Source organism: Cornus florida, unplaced genomic scaffold (genome assembly GCF_030987335.1).
Source record: "Cornus florida cultivar Cherokee Brave unplaced genomic scaffold, ASM3098733v1 CherokeeBrave_3.0.0_Hap2_Chr10, whole genome shotgun sequence".
NCBI lineage: Eukaryota > Viridiplantae > Streptophyta > Magnoliopsida > Cornales > Cornaceae > Cornus > Cornus florida.
In genome coordinates this window covers 58,673,643-58,684,466 of record NW_026775580.1, presented here as the reverse complement: position 1 = coordinate 58,684,466, position 10,824 = coordinate 58,673,643, and the positions used below count along the sequence as shown (strand labels likewise).

The 10,824-nt window shown below is 33.7% G+C and overlaps 1 protein-coding gene across 1 annotated transcript; it reads left to right on the top strand.

Moving 5' to 3' along the window:
• The first annotated feature begins 562 nt into the window (after nt 1-562).
• Nucleotides 563-6,154, top strand: LOC132278707 (uncharacterized protein C6C3.02c-like). Its single transcript, XM_059780565.1, has 5 exons — nt 563-706; nt 4,518-4,580; nt 4,836-4,916; nt 5,042-5,211; nt 5,739-6,154. Exons 1-5 carry the CDS (start codon nt 679-681, stop codon nt 5,835-5,837), a joined length of 441 nt encoding a protein of 146 aa, XP_059636548.1. The 5' UTR covers nt 563-678; the 3' UTR covers nt 5,838-6,154.
• Nucleotides 6,155-10,824: the final 4,670 nt, after the last annotated feature.

Below are 10,824 nucleotides of genomic sequence, written 5' to 3'. Positions count from 1 at the left end.
TTTTTCCATGGTTAATATTTTTCCTTCAACCAAATACACTGGTTTTTTGTTTTTCATTATGCCAAACATAAGAGAAAGAAGGAAAAAAAAAGATTAAATATTAGGAGTTGGTTTTATTATTATTGTTTTTTTACTCATAAGGAGGGGAAGGGGAGATGGTGAGTCGAAGGGCGAGTTGAACTGACTTTCTCCATTGACTTACCATTTGGTGGACTTTTAAAAAAATTAAAAAATAAAAGAAGGATCTAATATGTTAATTTATTGATAATATATTAAAATTAAAATACTGCATGGTTTGATATAGACATCACACGTTGTTGGTAAAAATAATTAAATAAAGAATCAATCTCTTCCTAGAAAACAATCCAGTCAAATTGGGATTTACAACAAATGGCAGATTTTTCTAAAAGTGAAATCGAAAATAAAAAATTATATTTGGAAAATAGAATATTCGAGAAGAAATAGAAGATCACGTGGCAAAGAATTGCTACGCGACACGGTCTTACCGTAGCCCAGGCGAGACCGAGCCCCACCCCGCACCACCTATAAGTACCCTTACCCCTTTCTCAAGTCTAAACCAGGCTTCTCAAGTTTTCATTTCCTCTCACATATTCTCTGTTTCTTCATCTCTCTCCCTCTCTCTCTCTCTTCATCTCGCTTTCTCTCTCTTCGCGTACCATGGCTCGCCGAAGCCGAAGCTTTGGAGGTCCGTCCTCTCTCTCTCTCTCTCTCTATATATATATATACGTAGTTTCTAGTTTGTATGTGAAATGTTTATGTGAATGTATCGATTGAAATGTTTATGCCTTTTATGTTGTATGAGATTATGATTTTTAGAACATTTTTAGTACTCCTAGGGTTTTTGTTGTACGGACTGATGTTTCCGGTGTATTGTGAATATTGATGTTGTACGGAATGATATTTCCGGTGTATTGTGAATGTTGATTGTCCATGTCATCTTCTCTGTTTCTTCATCTCGTTCTCTCTCTCTTTCTTCATCTCGCTTTCTCTCTCTTCGCGTACCATGGCTCACCGAAGCCGAAGCTTTTGAGGTCCGTCCTCTCTCTCTCTCTCTATGTATATATATCTGTAGTTTCTAGTTTGTATGTGAAATGTTTATGCGAATGTATCGATTGAAATGTTTATGCCCCTTTTATGTTGTATGAGATTATGATTTTTAGAACATTTTTGGTACTCGTAGGGTTTTTGTCGTACGGACTGATGTTTCCGGTGTATTGTGAATACTGATTGTCTATGTAATATGTATACGTGTAATTTGTGTGTGTAATGTTTATGTATCGATTTAAATGTTCTTGCCTTTTATGTTGCATGAGATTATGATTTTTAGAAATTTTTGGTACTCCTAGGGTTTTTGTTGTACGGACTGATGTTTCCGGTGTACTGTGAGTATTGATTATGCATATAGTGCGGGACAGTCTGATTATGTTGTTGTTTGTACATTTTAGTATTACCTTTTATGATCTTTTAGTTGATTTTGTGTTTGAATGATTTTGTATGTTCAGATCTGCGAGTATCAATTTCAAACCTAATGTCTTATTGTTTGGTTGCAGATAAAGAGTGAATTGAAAAGAAATTGTGATTTTGAGATTTTCATTCCTATTTAGAAAGCAAAAATAATGGTTCATTTGGATAGTGAATTTGAGTTTAAATAAGAGATTAGCTACTAATAATGAACATCATTTTTTATGTGTGTGAACTTGTGTGTCTAATTGTCTATGGCTTACAAGAAGAGGAGACGCTACATGTTTTTAATGCCCTTTTATTTTTGTTCCTTTCTATTCTTTTTAATTTTAATTAAATGGTTTAAAGCTGTCAATCTGACAAAAATTGGAACAGAGTTTTTCTCAGATATAGTAGGTATTAGCAGTAAATTGAATTGTACAGGTTACAGCAACAATTAGCCGCGTACTTTAATATTCATATAATCTATGAGCACAATATTCTTTCATACGAGAGTCATATCTCCATTGTACATCGAGATGTCAATTTGCTTTCCGCCCTGAATGAGATGGGGAATTTGTAACCCCCTATTTATACGTTTGGGCAATTATGGATATTAATACTTCTCGGATTTTTATAAGATGTTTGCTTCTCCCTAAATTTTTTCATAATTTGAATACCATATACTGTTTTGACCACGTATCCAATTCTCATGTATCATTATGCGTAAAATTATAGCCCTACTTCAAATACGTGGACTATTTCAGAGAAAAACAATTGAGATATAATGAGAACACATCATGTGTTTTTTAACCCAAGTCCATTTTCATACAACATTACTCAGCTTTCCCATATGATTATGTTAGGACAAGGGAATTTTTGTCATATATATGTATATAGAGAATGACAAATAATAATTATTTTAATTTTGTATAAAGGCACAAATTTTTATTTTTTATACATACATACATTCAACATATGCATGCATATATATTATCATGTCATTAGCATGTATGTCTTCTGTTTTTTTTTGCTTTTGTTGTAGAGTAATGTTCACATCGTGTCGTATGAATGAATTTGAAAGTAAGGAATTTGGCCTTAAATAAGAGATTAGCCACTAAATTAGATTCAGAAGTCTAAGTTGATGTTAAATAATGTCTTGTTCCTTTATTTGAAATTCACACATGTAATCCTCTCAAATCAATTCATGATTGTTGTTAATTACTAATTTAAATCTAAACTACATGTTTCAGTAATTTTATCTGAATCCATTCATCTGAAATCCTTCAATCCAAATGGAGCCTAAGTTTTATCTTGTTCTAAGATTCACTATTTGGCTTGATCAGTCGGTTGACACACAGCCATTTTATATATGTGTAAATTTGTGTGTCTATGGTTTATTGGCTTACAAAAAAAGGAGATGTTACAAGATTTTGTTGCCCTTATTTTCATTATTTTTCTCCTTTTAATTTTAATTAATTATTATTATTTTTCTCCTTTTAATTTTAATTACAATGGTTGTAAGTTATTAATCTGATACAAGTCTATGATACAGTAGGTATTAGAAGTAAATTGAATTGTAGGGGTTATAACAACAATTGTCTGCATAGTTTAATATTTGTATCATCTATGAGCGGCTGAGCGCATATACTTTCATATGAGAGTCATATCTCCATTGTATCCATATCCCTATGGATACCAATACTTCTCTGATATTTATAATATGTTAATGTATTCATAATTTGGAATTCTCAGGTATTTTTACACACATTTGATATGCTTTGAACATTAAGTTGTACCATTTCAAGTATAAAATCTAAAAATCATAGTTCAAATACTTGTAGTCTTTTAGAAAAGAACAATTAATATACAATGAGAACATATCATGTGTTATTTAATCTAAAGTCCATGTTCATAACATTACTCTCAGCTTTCCCATATGATTCTTATTGTACAAGGGATTTTTTGTAATAACATGTATATAGAGAATGACATGATTATTATTTTAATTTTATAGGGGCACAAATATTTTATTTTTCATACGTGCACATACGACGTATGCATGCATTTATTTTATCATGTCATTAGCATATCTGTATTCTGTTTTTTATGCTTTTGTAGTAGAGTAATGTTCAGATCGCGTCGTGTTAATATCGTATTTCCGTATCATTACTTCATAGCATATGATGTTGGTTTTATTTTAGCTCGATAGTAGTTCGCATGGAAATCTTATCATTTTTGTATTTTCTGTATTCTATTTTTATTTTTGTTGTTTTTTATCCTTGATCTGTAAGATCAGTCTGTTTTTATGCTGAGCTAGGAGTGTAAAACTTGAATAGGAATGCTGAATGGGAATGGACATAAATTTACAGTAACAATGATATGTAAGGGGCAGAGATAAAGGGATGATAGAGGAAGCAACTTTTGCTGAATTCAGCGTTAAAAATACTTAGTCAAATAGTCTGTGACAGAACTGAACATGGAAAAAAATCTAAACTATGCTAATTTGGCTTAACTTTTTTCAAGCTAATTTCGTATTGGGCGTGTATGCATAGTGCATAATTATTGCAATCTAATTGTCTTAATATGCTTTTCCCACCCAAGGCATGATTATTCCTTCCATTTATTTTTGTAAGTTGAATTTAGTAGTTGGTTGTTTGGCATCTTTTCCCAATTGTATTATTTGAAGGATGTAGTGAAGTGGGGGTTGACACCTGTCAACAGGAAAAGTAGCTGGGAAAAGTTCATTATATTGTGGTTTACTGGGGAGCAGGTTGGTGACTGAAGGGCAAATGATTATATTCTGCGATATTTGTTTGAATGACCAAATCTACTTTAGGTTCAAGGTTGTTGTAGCCTTGATGATATATAGTGATTTAGCGGACATTCACTGTGTCTGCAAATTGAGTATTGCAAGGGAACACATAAAAACTTTCTAACAGAATTCATATGTGACCTTGCTTGTGTGTAACACATTAAATATATATATATTTTTTTGGAATAACAACTAAATTGTTAACATGTGGATACAAAAATGATGGTCTTATCTTTTGCAGGAAAGTCAGCTCCTCGTCCTCGTGCCGCTGCCAGTTCTCCATTGCGTAACCCTCCAAAGCCAGGTAGTCTGCTATTCTTTTATACAAATTTAAAATGGAAACATATACTCTATGGAGGGCATGTACTACAACGCATTAGTTTTTTGTTGCTACGTGTGTCATATTTTACCTTTGCTAGATTAGGCATATCCTGGTTTGGTCATATCGACAGCTGGTTGGACCTTTGGATGTTATTTATGAATTGTTGCCATGTTATCACCACTTTTCTTACTTTTTTGGCTAAGATTTAATATGTTGTGAAATAATTGGTTGTTGCAGTGACTCCTGCTCCTCCCCCAGCACCTGCACCTGCACCACAGGGATCCGCTCTGGGAGGACTTGGTTCTGTTGTTGCTGAAGGTTAGTTGTCCCTTTGCATTTATATTGTAGTGGCACTACATATCCAATGTATGTCAATAATTTGTTTTCGGGTTATGTAACTCCGTAATACTGTCCGATATTTATGTTCATTTGTTGATGCACAGGCATGGCCTTCGGTGGCGGAAGTGCAGTAGCTCACAGGGCTGTGGATGCTGTGATGGGTCCTCGTGTCATCAATACCGAGGTGATCTCGGCAGCTCCTCCTTCTGTTCAGGCACAGGCCGCAGCTCCTCCTTCTGGTGCATGCGATGGTCAATCAAGGGCCTTTCAAGATGTATGTTTCTTAAATTCACTGCATTTCTACTGGTTGCTCGTAGTCTTTATTACGTCCTTGAGCTGCTCGTAAACTGGTCTTGAACCTGGATGTTGTCCAATTTTGAAAAAACTTGCACGGAACATGACTCTGGGCTGGTGTAATGGCTTGCATTTTGGGAGTGACCTGTGTAGGGTGGGAAGGAATGTTGCCTGGGTAACTTTTCTTCCGACTTAGGCATCAGTATTTAGACAATTTGGGAGCTCCATTGTTGTCTTGTTTTTTTAGCTGATTGTTATTTTCCGTTTGCAGCAGTATTTCTAGTAGCTACTAAACAATCACAAGGATAATTTTTGTATTAGGAAGGAAAAGGAAAGATGAAAAGGTCTTTGTTCTTACTAGGGTTGATTGATACAGTTAATTGGTTTATATTATTATTATGAGAACTGTTACTCGTTAGTAACAAGATGGTTTCAATTAAATCAGTATTAAAATCGACTTCGGTGTCTCTTTCTGAACCTAAATTTATTTTGCGTTACCCATTGCAGTGTTTGAACCAGTCTGGGAGTGATATCGGCAAGTGCCAGTTCTACATGGATATGCTGTCGGAGTGCCGCAAAAACTCTAGCAGTGGTCTGAATGTTTGATGCTGTTCATGATTGAGTCCGAAACTTAACCCCCCAAAACTCTAGTCTTGGTCTGAATGCTTGATGTTTGTTGTTCATGATTCAGTCTGAAACTTATCCTAGTAGCTGCAATGTATAAACTAGGTTAGAGAAATATTTTGCAGACTAAAGTGGCTTTTGGTGACTTGGTTTCACATATTATATCTCACCTTCTACAGAATTTCTCGTATCATGAATTCTCTCTTTCAATATTTGAGGGTGAACTTGGGTTAGATTGTTCGGGTCAGTTGTTGCCCTAGCCTTTGTCCCCTCGAGGTTTAAATTGATTAGTCATATTGGATGCTGGAGTTTTAAAATTGAAAACAAAGAAACGGTGGAATTTATAAGGAATCTCTATGCATTCTGCCTGTTGTTTTTGGCTTGATTTTATTGGTGGAAACTTCTCTTGGATGACGCGTATATATATATAGATTGATATATATATATATATAATGTTTAATTGTTTCCTGATGAGCAGGGAGTAGTATATTCACTATTAATCCTAATCGTAAACTAATCCAATGGACATTGTTTAATTAGCTTTCTCATAATTATTTTTGGAAAGAAACTTATGTTTCCTATTAAAATTCAATTAAAATGAAATGACAAAATTAGACATTTAACAAAAATTTAACAGTTGTGTTACTCTTTTCATTGATTGATTGAATTAGAATTAGGGAAGTAAAAACAAAAAAAAATTCCTCTTTTTCTCACAAAGTTAGACTAGAGATTTTCTTATTTTTTTCTGAATAAACCAAATCCTTTACACTTTACCCAGATTAGTTTAGGAAAGTATTATTTAAAAATCAGTATACTCTAAACCAATTTTGTTACTGGTAAAACTCTAAGCAAATTAATTAGTTTGAAAGTGTAGTTTTTTTATTGTAGTTTCACCAATCAATAGCCTATTACATCTTCCAATTGCAGGTCTTAGCTGCTTCTGATTGCCCATCTCTCCATCTCATCTTCGCAACAATCATGAACTATCAGGAATCAATAGTCTATTGGGGAGTAACGAAATTGTTAATTTTTATTTTTAGGAAAGTATATTGTTAAATTTTTGTTAAATGTCTACTTTTGTCATTTCATTTTAATAGTGTTGAATGGTAATAAAAAATTAAGTAAATTTCCAAAAATAATTATAAGAAAGCTAATTAAATAATGTGATTGAATTAGATTTTACTATTAGGATTAAAAGTGAGTATACTACTCCCTACTCACCAGGAGCAATTGAACACTATTGTATATGTATATATATACATATATATATAGAGAGAGAGAGAGATAGAGAGTTTTTAAATAATCTAAGTAGGGAATCTATGGTAGAAGAAATAGTTATTAGGATATACAACTTTTGGTGGTCTTGAAATATAGTGGTGAACAAATTAAAATTCGTTACTTCATAATAAATTAAGCAATGCTTGCCTGGAGGGAAGAATATGAAAATTTAAAAGAAACTCCTTTTGTGATATTCATTAGCTAGCCATGATTGGTTGCAAACTTATTTGTTTCATAATCAGGTTACATGATGACTAATACTAATCAGATTAGATAATGATATCATCGGATGGGTCTCCATCTACATCATTAAGACGAACAAATCTAATAATGAGTGTTTTAATGAGTAAAGAAGCATCTGAAGCTATGCAAATAATTGATGTCTAGTGTCCCCCGAACACACACAGTCTGAACGGAAAATATGGTTCTTCCGGAATATAGATCGCCGGTAACCAAAAGTAGCCGTTCTCGGTCCATTAACCCACAGGAAATAGCAGTATGTATCAAATCAAAGCATTTTGTAGTAATGTCACCAAACAAGATCATCGATCAGTCTAACTGAATCCTGATTTAATCTTTACTCATTAAAACATTTTTCGTGACGTCAAAGGAAACCGAATAGTTTAACTAAAAATTCTTATTTTCATTCAAAGATTCAATCTTTATACATCAAAAAGGGCACATAATAACATAATTGTTCATATAAGCATACAAATTCACACATATTTAGCTAACTAGGGCATGGACGATCTAGCACGCTTTGGAGCAGTTTTTGGTGCCATTTTAGAGTGAGAAGTTGGTTGAGGTTGAACAGTTGACTATAGTATATCTTTGGTTCAAGTTACATGCTTTCCAAGTGAGTAATCAGATTACATAATGAGTATAGTCTGTCTAGTGGTTCCCTTAACACTTTCAAAGTGGGAGGTGCTCATATGAATAATCCAGTTAATGGTGATTATGCTACCCTTGTCAGGACCGGACCTTTTTCAGTAGTAGGCTTGCAAGGAAAATTATGAAGCGTGCGTGCTGAAATTTTATGTTAATTAAATATCATATATTATTCCCATTATTTATTGGAATGATATATTTGACAAATTCTATCATAAATACAACTATTCTCCTCGTCAATAAATCTATTTGTTTATGGTGATAATCACTGCCGACATAGGGGAGGCCATTTTTAGATTCGTAGATGGAGTTCGGTAGATTCAATTGAATTCCTAAAACAGCAGTACTGCTACTCTACCTATAGGACCAAGCATTGTGATAATCACATTTCAATATTTTGGATGATATTTATGTTTTATAACCAACATTCAAGAGATTGTTACTGGTTCACCGATCTCTTTAGCCCTTGCTTGGCTTGCACACTCCCACATACTTACTATTCAAAAAATGTTTTACACCAGGCTACCTACTCACTCTCTAATCAACTCTCTAAGGCGCTCCCTAGAGGAGATGTTTTACAAATGAGACCTTACGTAATTTATAGGCAACCGTCTCTAATCAATGGTTAGGATGCATCTGAATCAACTATTGAATCACTCCTCTAGAATTCTCTACAAAAATCTATACAAGACTATACACTACTAAAACATTCTCTACACCACTACACTATTCTAGAGTACTCTACACTATTTTGGAAGCCTCTAAATACAAAATCCCTACACTTGCAAACACCGTGCGTGTCGCTTACGTAGCGTAACCTCCTTTGACGGGGCGTGACATTTAGCTCAGATATTCTCGAATATAATTCTCCTAGAATAATGGCAGGCAAGGCTTTGATAACATACCGAAAAATCTGAATTAATGATAGATGGCTTAATTCCTTTCCACTAGCCACTTTTCTTCCTCAAGGTGTCAATATCCTTCCCCAACCTCTTAAAACTGCCAAGCTTTTTAAATTTCTATGATTTTTAGGCCAATGATGAAAATTTTCTACCTATTTTTTGACAAGCATAGACGACACCTATTGTGGTTGTCCTTTCAGACCCTGCCATATATTAAAACTTCTCGAGGTGTAGCTCAAAATGTTAAATAATGAGAATTATAAGGTATCTCCAAAAGACTCACAGAATCTAGAAGCAAAATGGAGATCTTCAAAAGTAACTTGATGGAAATGGCTATAACCAACAACTCAAAGAAGAGGAAAAACTTGTTGTCAAGAGAGAAAAGTTCTGAATTAGGAGACCAAAACACAAGTTCTTTCTTTAAAACTGCTAATCAAAGAAGACTTGACATTAATTGAGTAAAATCAACTGAAATGGGAATAGTTCTATAGAACATCTTTATATATATATATATATATGTATAATCACGCATCGTAAACAAAAAAATACATATCTAATTCATTACTAAACGATTATTATCACAAAGACAGTAAAGACTAGGGCGGATCCAGGAATTGTTAATGGGGTGAACTAAATTTTTTTTTGAATGGGCTAATACTAATAATAATAGTTTTTTTTTTTTTTTTGGGTGGGCTCAATCCTAACACTTGGATACGCTGTCCTAAGGCGTGCAAAACCTGAAGCTATCTTGCTAGTAAATGCTGCATCCAAAATGAAACTAATATGGAGATAGTGTTGGTTTTCTGTGCCATTTTTCAAACCCTCGTAAGTAGGGCTGGGACTTGGTTGGGCGAAACCCAGAGCAACCCGAGTCCCGCCTAAAAATTTTACAAGCATGGGTAAGGTACTTGGGATCATGGGACGGGACTGGGTTTAAATTTTAGAGCTCAAATTTATTTTGGGTAGGATTTGGACAAATGTTTTACTAACCCGAGCAACCCAAAGAACCCGGAATACAAGAAAACTATATAATTTTTATATTTTTAATGTTATACATTGCTTATGTAAAATAAAGTTAAAATTAGATTATTATTATTATTTTTTTATAGTAGGTACTCACTTAACTAAAACATACTTGCTTTAAAAATTTCAAGTAAAAAATTTATGGTAATTGAATTTTAGTTAAAAAACGCAAAATAATAAGGATTATAGATTTGAGTTCTTTCCATATTCTAAAAAGAAGGGATTTTATTATGTCCACTAGTTTCCAAATTATAAATTGATTTTTGTCACATGATATTAGTGTTTTTATTTTTAAGTGTACGTAGTTATATACTCTAACTCAAAAATAATAATAGTAATAATAATGTTTATTTATTAGTATGATATTATAATTTAGGATTACCCGAGTAATTCGAAAAACCCAAGAAATTCATGCGTATGGTGTGGGTTGAGATGTGATGGGTTTATCGGGATTTGGGCTTGGCGTGGGCTGAGGTGTTAGAACCTTGGGCTTGGCGTGGGCTAACCCCCTTGGCCCGCCCAAGTCCCACCCCTACTCTTAAGTTCTGGATGGCCTCTTTCAAGTCAAGCCATTCTTTCTATTTCATTTGGCCTCTTTCAATTCCATTATGGGGTCCTTTAGATTAGGTTACTTCATTGCTCTGGTCCCTCTTGTGATTTTTCAATCCCTCCTAATGATGATTTTATGCTACAATTAAGTTTAGGAAAAGCTCAATCCATGACATCATTTGTGATTTTCTGAAAAACCAATGTAATATTTCAGTATTTACTTACTATGTGAAACAAGAACAGCTGTAAACTGAGAGGCACTTCAAACTCTATTCCCTGTTGTTCATTCTTTATAGCCTTTATAGAAGTCATCAAACTACTAGTAAAAA

Coding starts and splice junctions, on each gene's coding strand:
- LOC132278707 (XM_059780565.1), top strand. CDS start 679: ATGGCTCGCCGAAGCCGAAGCTTTGGAG. Junction 4,581..4,835: donor GCGTAACCCTCCAAAGCCAG/GTAGTCTGCTAT, acceptor TGGTTGTTGCAG/TGACTCCTGCTCCTCCCCCA. Junction 5,212..5,738: donor AATCAAGGGCCTTTCAAGAT/GTATGTTTCTTA, acceptor TACCCATTGCAG/TGTTTGAACCAGTCTGGGAG.